General features: G+C 39.7%; 1 protein-coding gene across 1 annotated transcript in view; it reads left to right on the plus strand.

Moving 5' to 3' along the window:
• The window catches only part of CCDC169 (coiled-coil domain containing 169), a 30,849-nt gene that overhangs the window by 2,407 nt on the left and 10,765 nt on the right, over positions 1–17,677 (plus strand). Inside the window, 4 exon segments of the mRNA XM_058835510.1 lie at positions 943–1,343; positions 7,148–7,230; positions 7,681–7,791; positions 7,888–7,928. Of these exon segments, the coding sequence (XP_058691493.1) occupies positions 943–1,343; positions 7,148–7,230; positions 7,681–7,791; positions 7,888–7,928 (636 nt within the window).

The raw sequence follows: 17,677 nt of genomic DNA on the forward strand, positions 1-17,677 counted from the left end.
ATTTGGCTTACTACTCATGCAACAGAATTACTTGAACTAAGAAAACCATACCCTTTTTCATAATACATCAGTAAAGAAAAATTAAAGTCCACCCCCTTCCTGGGAAAGTGAACAGATAGTTCCTCTAGTGAGAAATGATGAGTTGATATACAAGTGCACTAATTACTCCCAGTTTCACCCTGTCCCTTGCATCAAGTCTGGTGCTTTCCTGTGCAGCTGGTAAGCCACTTCAGATCACCAACCAGCAGAAACATTACTGCAAACATTAAACATTTTCCCTTATGTAAGTTTTCAATGTTTCAGGAGATGTACTGGCTCACTGAAGAGTCACACAAATGTCAAGAGCTGGCACTGAAGCACCCAGAGGTGACAGGGAGAAGCTGACAGGCAATAATCTGATTAACTCACCCCGTAAAGATTTACCTTGACAAACCCATGAACTGATCTGAAATTCCTTGTTTGGAAAATGCAACATCAAACACTTTTAAGCATCAGTCAAGACCAATGTAAGGTAATTGAAGCATTTTCCAATATATATTGACTAACTAACACCATTGACTTCTCACTGATGATGATTATTTTGAGCTCTTCTGTATCAAGTTAGGGTCTTACACACTGCTTTGTGAATAGCACACATGACAATTATGGAGTGTGCTTAAAGATGGGCTGGGCACGCCATAGGCCAGGTTCCACAGCACTGTGCCCGCCTTCAGTGGGTCACAACGTCTACTTAAAACTGTGCTACTTAAAATCGTGCTACTTCCCATCCAAAAGAAATATTTGAAAAAATCTCCACACATTTGTGTTTCCCTAGGTCATGAGAAGTTCATCACACAGTTCAACCTACAGGGTCAAAACTCTTAACCGGGCCTAAGCTGTATCCTATTTCCCCCATCCGTTTCTGGTTTTGCCCGAGTCCACGCTGGGCATTTCGCTGCACAGAGGGCAGAACAGCCCGTCAAACGCGGGCCGTCACAGCACCGGCGGGCGAGCGCTGCTGCAAACGAGAGCGGCCGGGACAGGGCGGCGCCCGTCGGGGCCGGGGCCGGGGCAGGTGCCAGCTGCCGGTGGCGCCCGGCAACCCGTCTGCCCCCTCGGCTTTCCCGGGGCAACGGGAGAGCCGCGGCGACTGCGGGGAAAAGGGTGCCCGAGCCGGGGGTGGAGTGGCCTCAGCGCGCCGCTCGCTCGGGCTCCGCCGGCCGCTCGCAGCCGTCACCCCGCGCAACGCCGGCGACGCGGGGGATGCGGGCGGGACGGGCGCCGGCGGCAATGGGGGAAGGCGGCCGGCGGGCGGCAGAGCCGGAGCGCTTGGCGCCGGAGCTGGGGCGGGAGAAGCGGAAGCAGTGAGCCCGGCGGGGGACGCGGCGGGCACAGCGGCGGCTCCGGGCGCGGCTCCGCAGCACCGCCCGTGGGGGGCTCCCGCCGCCTCCCTGCGGCAAAATGGCCGCTGCCACCGCGGGCTGGGCCCACGCCTGCCCGGCGCCCCTCAGCGAGGCCCGGCCGGGCTGGGAGCGCCGCTGGTTCTGCTGGGCACCGGGAAGGGCTGGCCCAAGGGATGGGAGAGGCACGAAGAAGCGGGATAAATAATGTCAGCCGAAAGGGGAGATAGGGCGGCTGCCGTGGTTAACCGCAGCAGGCAGCTCGCCGCTCGCTCCCTCTCCTCCCAGTGGGATGGGCGAGAGAAGGAAGGAATGGGGAGAGAAAATTTGCGGGTCAAGACAAAGAGAGTTTAATAACTAAAAAGGAACAGCAACAACAAAAAGGAAACAAACCCAAGAAAAGCAACTGATGCAAAAACCTCCAGGTGCTCTTGGTGGCAAAAACCACCAGCAGGACAATGCCTTTCCCGCGGCAAAGCAGCCCCAGAAAGCCCCACCACCCTAGTTTTTATTTCTGAATATGACATGATATAGTATGGCCAGTGGGATCAGCTGTCCTGGCCGTGTCCTCTCCCAATTCCCTGCGCACCCCCAGCCCTCTCACTCCTGGGCTGAGGAGCAGAAAAGGCCTTGACCCAGTGTAAACGATGCTCGACACTGTACCATCTCTGTGCTATTAGCACAGTGTTCATCACAAATCTGAAACATAGTCCCATACCACCTCCTACGGAGGGAATTAAATGTATCCAAGGCAAGCACAGTACATTGGGCTGGGAAGCCACTATGGAGAAAAAACAGGGAAGACATTTACACAGGTGCATGCCTTGCTGGGGGAAGACGAGTAAAATGGACAACGAGACTCTCTTTATGCACACTTCTTTCCACAATGTTGAGTAAAAGTGGAAAGCTGGATTTTACCTACCTCTAGTGTCAGTAAATACCTCTGAGACCTCTAGGTAAGGTATGCAATCTCTGCATGCAGTTTGCAGGGATGAGGACTTGTTCCTGATAGCAGTCAGTTCCCTTGCTAAAGCAGCAGCTGTTTCAGTGCTGTGATAATTGTTGATGCTCATGCCTGATGGTTTTTTGTTTTTTTTTTCCCAGTTTGCTTAGGAAGCTGCACATTTTTTTCTGTGTTAAACAAGATGATTGCCTTTCGAGTGTTAATAAATGAAAACAGGAAATGTTAGAAGCTCCTGTGCTGCCATAATTCAGACCCTTAATATTTACATTTGCATACCATTTTCAAGCAGTCTATTCACAGTGGGTTTTTTTGCCTGCACAGTTTCTTTCAGTGTCTGAGCTGCAAACCTCTTCAAACTAGTCCTGCAGTTGTATGAAATGTTCATTCATTGATGGGAGGGGAAAACCCAGTACTAACAGAGTCAAAATGGCACCTTATATATTCAAAATGGCACAAAAAGTAGCTTGGACATACTTGCACTGACGTGTAAGCAAATGACCTTTAATAAATCTGACTAAGCAGTGTCTCAGGGTAAAGAGATCAGTTGTCCTCTACATGCACCACTTCTTTTATCTGGCACATGATCCTGATATTAATGGTATTCAGGTAAAAAGTTGAGTTGTGGTGACTTACTTATGGATAAAAGCAAAATATATATTTAATTAAAACCTTTATGGTCATGGCATGACAGTAAAAGACTTTCAGCTCCAGGTGGGTTCTACAACTATTTTCTTTGTGTGCAAATAAACAATATTATTATTGTCTATTTCCCAGGAGTTATGTATTGATCTTAATTGCCAATGACCAGGCTCGTTAGACATCTCTATCTAAACCAGTGGCATGTATAGTCAATGAATACAGAAAAGCTTTTTTGAGGTGTGATTCATCTGACCTACTTTGCCTGGCTGTTCTAGCATGAGATGACTCACACCCTAGGAGGTGCCAGTTTCTTTCCCTTGGGTAGAAAACAAGCTGAGGATGAGTGGCTTGCAGATAGATGTCTGCATTCCCTCACTGCCCTCTCACCCTTGTCATCTTTTTACTGGCATATCTGATTATTGTGCCAATTAGGCAGTTTGCTAACAGCCCACCTACCACTGTCATTTAGCAGTCATGAAGAAGAGATTTTTACTTCACAGAGTAAATTGAATCATCCCTGTCCATAAGGGGTCTGTTCCTAATGTACCTACTGATTCTCAATGATTGTGGCTGTAGTACTGTGAAATCTTTCAGATTTTTTTCTGACTGTAGTGAAAGTCAGCTCAAATCTGGCTCTGTATTGTTGTGATCAAGATTCAGTACACATTTTGATTGGGAAATGTCATGGCAAATGTTTCTGGGAGAGAGAGAGAAGGCATATAATACTGCAGTGTACTTCTTATTAGACAAAGAGGTCTTAAAGACATAAGCATTTCAGCTACTTAGTAATGTTGATGGAATTGTATACTACTTCAGCTTGTGAGATTTCATTTCCTACGGCTTTCCTTGCCAGGAAAACTGCAGCATTTTCCCAGGGCACTGCTGACTGCAAGTGTCAGGAGTCTGTAGCTTTCATTGCTGTGTGTGCTCTTCCATGTGGTGCCCTTGCACTGTGCAATATTGTTTCTGCTTTCTTCCTAAATTCTGAAGGCATCTGTGCCTCTTATCTTCTACAGGACTCAGTAAAGATCTGCCATATTATAGATATGATGCCCTAGAGTTGATGACTTGCCCTGAGCCTCTTCTGACTTTTCTCCTGAGTTTCTCTCTTGACAATAGAAAATCGCTTTAGGCAGCCTTTTGCCTGATACATGTTCCAGATATCCAGACCTGGGTAGCAAAACCTGCAGGAAAATGGTTTTCATCCTAAGTGGCTGCCATTGTCAAGTAAAATAGCACCTGTAGATAGCCTTAAAAAGAAATCTAGCATTTTTTTCTCTTGTAGTTTCAATCAGAACATTCTTATCTGAACTGCACATTTTTTTTTTCTCATTTTCTTCACAGGAGGTTTTTTTTTTATGCTTAATATGCAAGTATGTGGTTAGGTTCTCCTGATGACTTAAATCTGAGGTTTCAGGATTTACAGGCTTCCTTCTGTGATGACTGTAAATTGTCCATTGACATGGAGAAGATTTATAGGCCTTGAATAGTCTAATCATGTTTAACAGATGAAGTTGCAGGTAAAAAGTGCAGTCCCTCTAAGCACAGACCAAGTCTCTGGGCAGGTAGGCAGCTATACACAGCTTCATTAAATTCACTGTAACAGATATGTGGCATGACCTTCACTTCCTATCACAATTAGAAATAACTCCAGAAATGCAAAATATGCCAATACATTAAATCCCAGAAATACTTAACAAGCCACTCAAAGTGATTTAGTTCTACGTCCCTTTTCTGTCAGGGCAGAGATTGCATTTTATACACTGCCTAAAATAGAGTGGTTTCACCCTGCATACATTCTGGATGCTATGGGAATATTAAATGTTAAATAACAATTCTAAATATTTTTAAAAAACAGTTTCTGTTGCCACATGGAAAAAAGGCTTTCTGTCAGTGTAGCAATTACAGTGTAACACCTGACAATTTACCATTTCTGTACATATGTCATCGGAACAAAATATAATTGGAATTTGGCTTCCAATTTTGTTAATGGTGCAGAAAGAATAATAAAATCTAATAAAAGAAACTTTGTATATAGTCATGGAATGGTAACAGAAATCGAAAACCGGAACCACTGGATTTAAAGAACTCATTCTTCCTGTGTTTTCCCTCTACGTCTAAGCACTTACTTACCATTTCTTTGAAAATGAAAACAATTTCATTTTGATACAGCTCAGCTCTGGTTACAGCTTTGACTGTTTCTAATTTTCAGTGTTATTTCCTTTCAAAAAATCCCATTTTAGCACTCACTGCCATCATATTTTCCTCTTTTCCAAGCTCTGAGAAGTTGATAGAAATCTGCTTTGCAGAAACCTTATCTATTTGTGTTGAAATGATAGCAGCAATGTAGTAAAATTTTGTCTTTCTTCTTCCTAGCCATCTGCCCCTTTTATTTCGAGTCGGAGAAAGCAGGCAGCAGCAATCAGATTTCCTTTTGTTTTCCTGCATCTAAAGGTTTTTGAGTCATGTTTCAATGCTATCTTTGGCTGTGTTTGACCTTTTTGTCTCTAGCAAGGTTCCAGTCTTGTCATTATTTTTTGCCAATATGCCCTCTCTCTAATTTAATGTTGGTAAAGACAAAAAGAACAATGGAACAAGGAGGGCTTGGAAGCCTTGCCATTCAAGATGTCTGTCCTACTGTTCTCCAGTCAGTCTCTTTCACTGAAAACAAACTTGGCTTACCTTAAATTACTCTTTATATTTCTTCACTATTTCAGCTCTTCATCCCTCCTGATTCCAAGCTTACCTGTTCAACTCCATAGGAGCAGTTGGTTTGCTTCTGTAGCTTGCAGTTGAAATCTGTTGTTTCAAGTTATGAAGAAGTGTCACTGAATTTGAGCACAAGGAGTTCAGGAGGTGATGCAATTTCTCAGTATTCAATATCTGTCATCAGAGCTTTGGTTTCTCAGAGGTTAATTACTTCTTGAAGAGCATTTCTTATGGGCATGTTTAGAAAATGAGTATCTGTGTTGACAATGGAAACTCTCCTTTAAACTCCCCACAAAATATTACAGCCTATTGGTATTGTAAAGCATTTCCCAAAGGACCTTCTTTGTAGAGTTTGTGTTTTCAGTTCTGTTGGAATATCTCAATTTGTGCACTGAAAAATTGAGGTACCCAAGAACCACTGACTGTTTTTTTGAAATGTTTGCCTTCCAAACTTAACTTTAAAGGACAAAACCACAAGCTGCCTCTGCATTTTCATGCATTGTGTTTTTTGCTTGCACATATCCTGGTGTTTTCTGACTTCTGAGACCTCACAGACAGGAGCATTTCTCCATAGACATCTCCTCAAAGCATGAATATGGTCAATAATTTACCAGTAATGTCCTTTTGATGTGATCAAGATCACAGGGTTCATTGTAAGACACTAAACTACCATCTGGCCACTTGGAAGTGAGAATCACCCAGCACCTTGTCTGAAGCATGCCAGGTAGGTTGTGCTCTTGTCAAAGTCCCCTGCTACCTTCTGCTTCTGGTCATACCTTTCAAGGCAGAAAGAGCCCGGTTTTCATGGTACCTTTCAGCTTTCTGGCTGAATATACAGTATACAGAATTAATCAATGGGCAAGAATATATTTTCCTAAAAAATGGTGGCTTCAGGTCCTGCATTATTTTTTAACACTCATCTGACTCTAATTACTCACTTTCTTTTCTAATGGTCATAAAACATCATTTGTTTTGATTGGTTTTGATATATGTGCAATTTAGGAAATGATTATTAATCATTGAGCAGTAAGTCAAAAGGAAGAATTAATTGAGAATTTCAAATAGCACATCTCTCAGGCAAATTCTTCTTTTAAAGAACATACTCATTGGGCATCTTCTTTTAGATGAAAAATTAGAGTCAATGTTCTCTCTACATTTTTTTTAATTCTGATGGTTGGCTAGAAAATTACTGTATTTTAGGAAATGTCTATCTTGGGCTTTTGTGGAAGTAATTTTATTCACAAAGTAGAAATGCTTCATTGTTTTAAAGGTGTTGTAACCATAGAGAAAAATACATTTAAGAATGGACAAGATAATGTAACTACATAGGAATGATCAATAGATACTTCTTCTAAAAATATATTTGATGTGATTTTTTTGATTTCAATGATAGGACTAGTACAAGAGCCATTTATTGGCTATTGTAGCAATTTATTGACTTCTTTTAATACCACAGGCAGATGCTTGAAAGCTCAATATTTGAACTGAGAAACACTGTAAGAGAACTGGAAAAAAGTCTTAACAGTATTGAAAATGAAGGTAAGTGAATTACAACAGTCTTGCTAATTGATTAGGAAATCCAGAAAAATAATTATTTTGGGAAGGACCTACAGGGGTTAAATTTTTTATTTGGAAATTTCAATTTTCACTCTTCAAACATGACTATTAGAACTGTGGTGCTTCACATGTGAAATTAAGAAATGCTACATGTGGTCATGATAGCTTTTTTTTGTTAATTATTAATGAAACTATGAATAATATGAATTCACGGAGTTGGTTATTATTCTGACCACAGTAAGCCTAGTGAAAATTTCCCTTGATTTATATTTTCAAGCTCTTTTATATGCAAAGATGCTTGTTATGAGGATTACTAAGTGAAGGCTTTCTCAGTCTCCAGTTAGTTAAAAGGAACAGTTTTAAAAAATGCTTTTGTTTAAAATGACATGAACTAGTCTGGGAAATACAATACTTCTGTATTTGTTTTTTAAGACAATGAATGGAAAACCAGATATGAGACACAAGTAGAATTGAAAAAACAGCTGGAAAGGCAAATTAATATTCTTTGAGATAAGGTGGAGTTTATTCGTGGAAATACAGCAGGTAGAAATGGCTATTCATAACTTTTTCAATATAATTAGTGATGATTAGATATGTTGAAATTATGTCAGCAGGTCACAATTTTCTGCTTATTTGTAGATAAACTGTCCATTGTTCACCCCTTTGATAAAATGCCTGTGGTAAGTATTGTGACATTTAGTTGGCTTAACAACAAATCGCAGTCTAGTTGGAAAACTCGTGTAGTGTTTGTTTCTTTCATGACAAAAAAATAGTAGCAGCCTGGTCTAGAAGCCAAAGCAATCAGTTCTGTTTATGTTTTTATTGTTTCATATATGCAATTGCTTATAAAATGTTGAGTAAAATCCTTAAGTAGGAAGTAATAAAACCTTAATGTTTTGGGAAGAGTTATGTAGTGAAATTTTTTCCTGAGTGAAGGTTTTATAATTGAATCTACAGTAAGGCATGTGAGATAGAATAGCTGGACTAGATCTGTGAATAAATAGAAACATTAAACCTCTTGGAATTGTTTAGTCTTTGGCCACTCTCACTGTAAAAAATGTCTTCAGTTGTGATCAAATGGAATTCCAACTGTCACTGGGCACTGCTTAGAAGAGCCTGGCTTCCTCTTCTTCATTCCTTCCCATCACATATTTATACACATTGATAAGAACCTCTGGGCCTTCTTTTCCACAGGCTGAACAGCTGCAGACCTCTCCACCTTTCCTCATCTGTCAGGTGCTCTGGTCCCTTAATCATAGCTCCGTACTGGGACTTGCTCCAGGAAGTCCATATCATTCTTGTACTGAAGAGTCGAGAACTGGATCTGGCACTGCAGATACATCTCACAAGTGCTAAAGATAAGGGTCAGATTACCTCCCTTAACCTGCTGGCAGCATCTTCCTAATGCAGCCCAGGCTGCCATAGGCCACCCTTGCAGAAAGAGTGCATTGATTTCTTGGGGTCACCTTGCTTACCAGGACCCCAAAGTCATCGTCTCCCTTGCTGCTTCCCAGCCAGTCAGCCCCATCATATACTGGTGCCTAGGATTATTTCTCCCCCAAGGACAGGACTGCATTTCCACTCCACGTGTTTCCTCTCTGTCTATTTCTACAGCTTCTTGAGGCCCCTCTTCATGGCAACACAATCCTCTGTTGTATCAGCCAATACTCCCAGTTTTGTATCAGCTGTGATAACCTAGATAAATAGTTGCAGTAACGTTTTGCATAATATAGACACAGGAAAACTTGTCAATTTACAGTAAATTTTTGCATTACTGAAGGAAGTAGCTGTTTCCATTTTTTAAATTTTATTCCTTAATGCACTCATACTTCATGTCCTTTATTTCAACACAGCATAAAATATTTTTTTTTCTGCAGTCTTGAGGAGAAAATGGCAAGAAAAAATCCCCAGCAAATATTATCTCTATTTTGTCTTCCAAGGTAGTAAATGAAGTAAAAATGATTTTAGATTCAGAATTGCTTTTTCCTTAGCCTGTCATCTGCTGAAATATTTTCACCTTTTCTGCTTCTTACCACTTTTAGAAATAGGGAAGTTAGGTAAGGATGCAATAATGCCTTGTAACACAAGCAAGGATAATGAACATTATGAAGCAAGGCTGTTATGATTTTTATTCCTGTTGCTTATACTTACAGAAGTGTTACCCTCTGACTTTTTTTGGTGCTTCAGATTCTGAAGATTAATGGGAGTTTAGTGACCCTAGTGGAGGCTGCATGCTCTGTTAGTGGGAAGGATAATTATCTACTGTAAGCGTGGTGTGAATAATTAATTGCTTTTTCTGATCTGACCCATGGCTTTCAAACAGTTGACATTTCTGCCAGTTTTAGTGTTGTCCTAGAGACTGTGGTGTTTTGTAGGTAGGCAAGATTTTTTTCTTTAACAGTCAATTAAAAAAAGAACAGAATCTTCCCCATCCCACTTTCCTGTTTCACTGAGTTCGTCTGAAAATACAACTGGGATTATGTTCAAAGAAAAGTCTTGAAGACGGAACACTGATATAGAAAATTTACAGCAGAATCTGCTTTGGGCCATGTTATTCCTGTCAGCCTGGTAAAGCACAGACTGGCGTGCATAGTTACAGTATCACAAGTATTTATTTCCGTCCAGTTGCCAGTACTCTCCTAACCAATCTAGTTACACCTTGCCAGGCGCTCCAGGAGGCATTACCAGAGAGATAATCTCCTTTCCCAACAATCCAGTACATTTCTAATCCCTGCTAAATACTGCATTGCCTCCTCACTAATGAGCCATGGTTCTGAGAGGTTTGATTACTGTTCCCATAAAGGGAAGAATGCCAGCCCAACTGGAAGGTTCATAATGCCAGGAGGAGTCCAGAAGAGAGCTTGAAGTGTCCTAAGCTCACTTAGTGAAGTCTGGGAATGTCTGGAGCCCATGTGCTATGCCATGCAGTTTCAAGTCCTTCTCTCATTCTTTCAGTTTATGCTAACCAGAAAGGAAAGTGCTCTAAGGATTTAATGAAATATTTAATTTTTTCCTTGTTTTGATTTTTGGGAGATGGAAAAAGTAGAAAAATACTGAGGTATTATGTGGGCTTTGCTGTTTTTTGGTTTTGGTTTTAACTGAAGCCATCAGAAAAGTCAGTGTTTATTTACACTGGACAATGTTTTACTCATGGACAATGAAGAGCTACTTTGCTTTTTATGTATATAATTTTAGAAGATAAAACATTGGTAAAAATACATAGATAATTTTTTTGTGGTGTTCAAGCATGTAGATTTGTTAAAATTCTTTTGTGGTTTTTGAGAGTTGTTCAGGCTATTAGGGGAGAATATTTAGCTTCTTCACAGATGAGAATAAAGAGCAGATGTGAGTGGTAGAAAAAAAAAGTGTTTTCAGTCAGTCATCAATATACATTTGCTCAAAGTAAAAATGCTGAGAGTGAGTATATAAAGCATTGTGTGTGTGTCTGTAAAATCAAAATAACACTGTGATATTCAGCTTTCAACTTGCAGTTGCATATGAATAGGAAATATGTTCCTATATGAAAATATACATCCTAAGTGTATTGCATAGGAAAGATTTCTTCACTGAGGGGGTAGATAAGCAGTGGAGCAGGCTGCCCAGGGAAGTGGTTGAGTCACCATCCCTGCAGATATTTAAAAGACACATATTGTGGCATTTGGCAACATGGATTAGTGGTGGACTTGGCACTGCTGGGTTGATGGTTGGACTTGATGATCCCAGAAAGGTTGATTCTGTTATTGTGTGAAACTGTGGAAAGGTTGAAAAGTGGTTCTTTCAGCAAGATGATACAATTTCTTGAATGTGGCAGCAGTAGACAGTAGTTTTTGTTTTGAGCAATGCATTTAGAAAATTAAATATTATTTTCAAGCATTTATAACCTATTTTCCCAAGAAACTTAAAATTATAATTATGGTTATTCCTAATTTGCTAAACAAAATCAGCTGTATTTAAGAGAGGAGTTAAAAGATGCTAGAGAGATTTTGCTCACTCGAGCTAGTCATTTAAAGTCCTACTATAGTGAAAAGAGGGAGAAAAACATGTCTGTAGAGTAATTCAACCTATTTAGACATAGGTAGCATAAAATATTTTATTGATATCAAGCACTACAAGGAAAATTAAAAAAAAAGAAATTAGACATCAGGGACCTTGGCAGTCAGCAAGCTATAAAAACGTGAATGAAAGAGAAGAATGCAAATGCAAATTCTGGAGTGATGAACAAGGAAGCACAGAGGATTTTCTGTGCTGAAAAATTGCAGTAATTGTTGCAGATGGCTTGCACTATTTTTGCTATAGAATTAGAATTGTACTGATGAATAATTTCTTTCCGTTAAAAACACCCCTACACCATTTCTATATACAGTTATCATTCTGAAGTCCTTATACTGATATGAGATAATCCTTTTTTTTTTATTCAGAAAAATCATGTAGATGTCATATAGCAGTAAATGCAGAACCAATACCTTGAACACAGAAATTCTTACTGCCAGGGTTTAGAAAATAATTTTTGTGCACTGAGGGCAGATTAAAAATAACAGTGACAAGCACAAGGGAGTTCCAAAAGTGAAAATTGTTTAGTCAGTAATTTCCTTTATGTCCCAATGAGTAATAGAAATGTCATACAGTACTTCAGAAATAATTACAGAAGAAATGCACTCTCTCTCAAGTATATCAAGATGTGAATTTTACTTGCTTCTTTTAAACATGTTGCTTTCATTTGTTTGCATTTTTTCATAAAATGAGTTTTGGTAAAATACATGTTCTCTGCTAAGCATAATTTCCCATATAAGCAGAAAGAAAACTGTTCCTTTCTCTCTCACCATTTCTGCAAGAGCAAATCCCTAGATAGCAGCTTTAGTATGCAAATACTGAAAAGCATACTGCAAAATCAGTTCAGAAGAGCACACTCCTGATAGCATTGCCTTAGCAACGCTCTAGTTAAGATAAGCCGAGGAACCAGGGCTTCTGTGATAAATCACCATTTTTTCATAATGTCCAGCACCACAGAGGAGAAAATTCGGACACTAAGGGTCAGATACTTGCTTTGCAAAGCTGCCTTTCTGTAAGGACAGCGACCACAGAACTGATAGCCTCACACAACCACCTCAGGGTTTTTGCTATCAGTCTTAAACTATGAGCAGAATGTGTGGCACTGTCACACTGGAGGCATACATGATTGCAATATGACAGGAAGGGAATCTTGGGTTTGTGAAAACATGCAGTGAAGACTTTGTATTTCACTAGGCGTTGATAACTGCCTATAGGGAACATCAGCACTTATAATGGCATAGGAAATATTGGCAATTCTCCTGGCAAGTGACTCTTACATGAACCTTGTTGCTCTTCCTGGGTGAAGTCATCGGTGGCTCTATGGAAAGAAGAAATCTGTTATCCTTTTCCTGAAACTTGGAAATATTTTGGAGAAAGTTCTGTCTCTGGTGTGACTGCCCTAAGCTGTTACCCTGCCTCTTCACAGACTTCCCCTTCCTACTCCTTTCATTTGACCTCAAATAAATTGAATACCTCCAAGAGACCTTTTTTCTTATCCTTTTCAAAGTTAGTTGTTTCTCCTGGTGGCCTCGCTCAAACCAGGAGACTTTTACTCAAATCCCTTTGTGGTGTGCCCAGACGCAGAATACACTGTGTTTCAAAGAAAACAATCAGAGAAAAATCTTGGAGTCAAGTGACATTCCTATCTGTCTGTTCTCAAGAATTCCTTAGCAATTGATGGGGATTCTGGGATATCTTCCAGAGAAAATATCTAAGGAATCCAGCCTTTTTCAGGCCTACTAGGAGAAGATGCCAAGTGAGACATTTCTGGATCAGTAGTGCCTTTTTCTGTCAATCTGAACCACAGCGCTGAAGGTCTCCGTTGTTAACTTCCCCTGCCCAAGTCAGCGCATAAGTGCTGTGAGCACTGTGTAGAGACCACTGAAATAAGGATTTAGGGAGTGAGCATCCCACCCCTATTGCAGCGCACTAAAGCGGTTCCATTCCTGGTCTGCTTTGGAATCTAAGTCTGATGCTGACCACAAGGGGGCACTTGGCATTTAGGCAAGTGCAGGAAGCCTTTCTTCGCCTGCCCTGACGCTTTTACAGGATCCAGGTGCATGTTGCATGGAGAAGGATGTTATTCTAAATAATTTTCAGGTATAGTTTTTTACGCAATGTATGACTCGTGATACCAATCTAAAATAAATTTCCTTTATTGATACCAATCTCAAGTCAATTTTCAGATCAGTAAAACTAAGTATTATTTGGTTTTGCTACTAACAAGTTTAAAATGTTATGCTAAAGATTCAGTTAAGTCACCTGATGAATGTCAGCTCCTCGTCTTGGAGGGAAGTGGCTTATTTTCTAAAAAACCTTAATTAAAAACAAATAGCATGGGTTGCAAAAGCCTTCTTGTGTTGCTTTTTTTTCCCTGCACAACTGACAGATATATTGCTTCTGTTCTAAATCACAGAGAAAAATTAAAGAGGAAACAAATTGCCATAAGGATCCTTAGTCTGCCTGAGCAGGGCTCTGATGAAAACAGCTTTGAGCTGCTTGATGATGTCATGGATTTGTCACCTTGTCTGTTGTGAAATGATTGTTAGAAATTGTCACCTCTGTTGCCACTGAGCAGGACAAGGAAAAATCCAGAATGAGAGCAACTTGTGTGGGTGGCTTTAAAGTTCACTGGCAATATCTTTCCATATAATTTCATTTTCTTGCAATATTAAGCCAAATGTGTAACTTCAGGCAAGTGAAAATGAAATGGTGGAAAAAAGAGAACTGGAGAATTGGTGTACCCTTTGTGAAAGTCTGGGCTTCATCATTGCTAGACACAAGATTAATCTGTCTTTGCTCTGAGAGTGAATCACGCTAAGCACCATAAAATTCTGTTATATAAAGGAAGTATTCATTTAAAATCTCAGGGTCTTTTTGCTTTTTACCAGCTTGCTCAGAGTGGTTTGGCATGGATGATGTAAGGATGATAAAGGATCTTAAATTCAGGTTAAATGCCTTAGTCAGCTTATGCCTTCTTTCAGCCATACAATGTCCCTCTATTCAAGGCTTAGTAGAAGAACTTGTAATGAATCTATCTTAAAAAAAAAAATTCAGGATTCAGTTAAACTATTTCTATAAAGCTTCTCCAGAACTTAACATACTGGTTCATCCTGGAGTTTTGTTGACAATTTTTTGTTCGGGGGGAAATCTGTATAGCTGGGAATCTCCTTCTGGTTCTCTTGAGCTCTCACTGGTCCTTGCTTTGTTTTCAGGCTTTTTCGTGATGTAAGAATTCTGCTATAAGTCAGTGTTGCTGTATGCTTTAAGTTCTTTTGTGTTGTTTTACAGTATGAAGCACTAAGCTGATTATACAACCATGAGCATAGAGAATTGAAACTGTTTTGGTGAGATTTCTTTCTGCATGCTTCCCACAGAATTCAGGAAAGGCAAATTCAGCTCTTAATGTTTTGGCTAGGTTGATATGCTGTTGTTTCTGACTTCTTGATTTGTATTGATGTACAGCAGCTAAAACCTTCAGACATACAAGGACTCTGCTAGTTCCCCTATAACTGCCTTGAAGGTGGGAGTGGGAGATAACTTACAACCAGTCCTGGCTAGTGTAGACCTCTAGAACCTCTCTGAAGTTTTGTCTTTTAAAGTTTCTTCATGTTTGGTTTTAAAATTGCATTCTATAGTGTTCAGGGACTTGGGGAAGTCTTTTAGTTGGGTAGGACCATCTGTGTTACAAGATTTCCACAAGAACTTCCATACTGCCATACTGAGCTCTATGTCATCAATTAGGTTCATGGATGCAGAAATAGAAGTTCTCAGGCTGGGTTAGCTCAGTAAGTTTCCTAGGTATTAGCTGTGAGAAGGGCAGCTAGGTAGGGATTCAAACAGATTGCATATTAGAGATGGAAAACCTACAGCAGGTTGGTAAGAAAAACCCAATAAGTGTGTCTGAAATCCTGCCTTCACTGCAGAAATAGACATGACCTTTCAGTCTTTCTCACTTTTTCCATCTCCCTCCGTGCAAATATTTGTGTTTCTGACTCACTGACTGCCTGGCTTCAAAAATTGTCTCAGCACTGGTTAAGTATGATGGTGGCAAGGGCATTCTCAGGCTATGAGATATGAGAATGCAAGCTTCTTGGGGAAGCAGAGGACTAAAATGTAACTCAGCTAGTTTATTTCTGGGTAAAATTTTAGGCTATTAGATAGAGGAGGCTTTCTTCCCCAGGTAGTATGTGTAGAGCATCCTTGCCAGGTTATGCCCTGTTAGAGGGATGACCACTGGGCAACTTTGTGTTGAGACTCCCTGAAGGCTTTCAGCAGCAAGCCAGGCAGCTCAATTCGGCTTGGTCTCATGGGCAGTCACAACAGCAACAGCTCAGATGCCTCCCTGTTATTTGACAAAAGCAGATGTGAAGAATGTATGACATTGCATAGACTGCTTTATTAGCACTAACATGCTAAATTCTGTCTGAAGTGCAACTGCAACTCCAGTCTTATTTTGATTTTGGGCTTCCCAATCTGTAAATTTTGGGTATTTTATAGCTTTCTTATTTCACAAGAGATTTGTAACCATGGGATTATTACAATTTATGAGGCAGGTTTATTACAATTTGTGAGGTAACTGTATACTTTTAGTCATGTTACCAACCTATTTCCGTCTGCTTGCTCATCAAAAGCAGTGTAATGCATGGTTTGTTTGCTTGCATTTGGATAACATCCTTGCTCCAGAGCTGAATGAATGCCCAGGCATCTGCAGTGGACCAGCTGCATTGGCAGCAAAAAATAGACAGTGCTTCTGAAAGGACTAACAAAAAAAGATCTAAAAGTAGTTTACTTTGTAAGTGAAAGAACTCAAAGAAATTAGATGAGTACCATCACTGAGGAGATACCGAATTGCTCTGTTGTAAGTAACAGCTGCAGCACCAACTCTTGCTGTCTTACATAATGATGGACAATCTAGTAAAGAAATAAACAGTGTGTTGTGGATTTACATAGAACAAGTCAGGAGAGCAGCATGAACTTTTGTGTTTACTGTATTTCAGCTTACTGTGGTGATACAAAATATGTAGTAGGTAGTCTTTGTACAAAAGATTTTGTACAAAATATGCTGTCACATGGTTATAATCTTTAATGTGCAGTGAGGTCAAGAAGGCAAAAAAATTTAGTTTCCTAGTTCAACAGTGCTGAGGTTTTCTCTGTCTTGTTTAATTCTGTAGAGACACCGATGTTGAAATGAAATAGCACATGACCTTAGTGGAATTAAGCCAAATCTCTTTAATCTGCAGCTTACTTTTTCTCCTTAAATTGGCTAACATTGCCTGAATTGACTGTAGGATCCTTCTGTATTTGGACAAAGATTTCATCTGCATCCAAGGTACCTCTGCTTTAATTAGGAAAAAACCCTGCAACTACCCCTCAAGTTTTTTCATGTCTCCAGTATGTCTGTTGTAACAGATTAAAGTTAACAACAGTTAAATCAGGGGAAAAATACTCTTCAAAAATGCGGCTCTTCTGTATCTCTTTTTTTCTTTTGAACAGTGGGAGGGGTTATTCTCTCCCAACATGTTTTAAAAGTACTGTGCCTTTTGCTATGCTCCTGCAAAATCTTGATTTTAACAGAAATTATTCCTAGGGAAATCTTCATGAAACACAGAATTTTTAAAATTAAAAATAAAATTTGGAGCCAAATAAGTAACATGTTATGCAGAAAATTATGCAAAAGAATAAAAGTTGCAATAATCTGCAGATGCTAGAAAAGACTGGAGACTTAAAACAGGCAGATGTAATTTTTTTACCAACAGCAAGCATTCATAAACTCTTTGAGATATAAACCAGATATGGATGCTGGCCTTCAGGATTTGAGACTAGCATGATAAATAGGGAAAAATATAGAAATTCCCATGGAAAAAGAAGGGGAAAATATTTTGAGAATTGTTATCTTGTTTCAGTGCTTACCAGGAAAATCTGGTAAACAAAGGCCTAGCAAAGCATTAAGGTCATGAGAAGAAAAAAAAGATTATTAAGGGAATGGTCAAGTAATCAGTACAGAAAGGAAAGGATTCATCTGTTTTGACTAAGGAGGTGCTTGTGTTAGAAATATTTAAAAAAAAAAAAGAATTCTGAAACAGATATTTATTTTACACAGGGGACCTGAGCAAACAAATGGAAGAACCTGACTGACTAGGAATGTAATAACATTGATAGCAAAGACATGAAGGCATAACAAGTATTAAAGGTACACACTTGCCAGAAAAGCAGGAAAGAACAAAACAGAGATAGACGTGGTATGTAGCAGATATGAGAGACTTTGACAATAATGTTGTTGATTCTTTCTTCATCAGCTGTTTGGATGAATTCATCTTGAGGATGGATTGGAAAACAAAGTGTAGTCACAATGGTATTGGGAAATAATATTGAAATG

The sequence above is a fragment of the Poecile atricapillus genome, chromosome 1 (assembly GCF_030490865.1).
Source record: "Poecile atricapillus isolate bPoeAtr1 chromosome 1, bPoeAtr1.hap1, whole genome shotgun sequence".
Lineage (NCBI taxonomy): Eukaryota > Metazoa > Chordata > Aves > Passeriformes > Paridae > Poecile > Poecile atricapillus.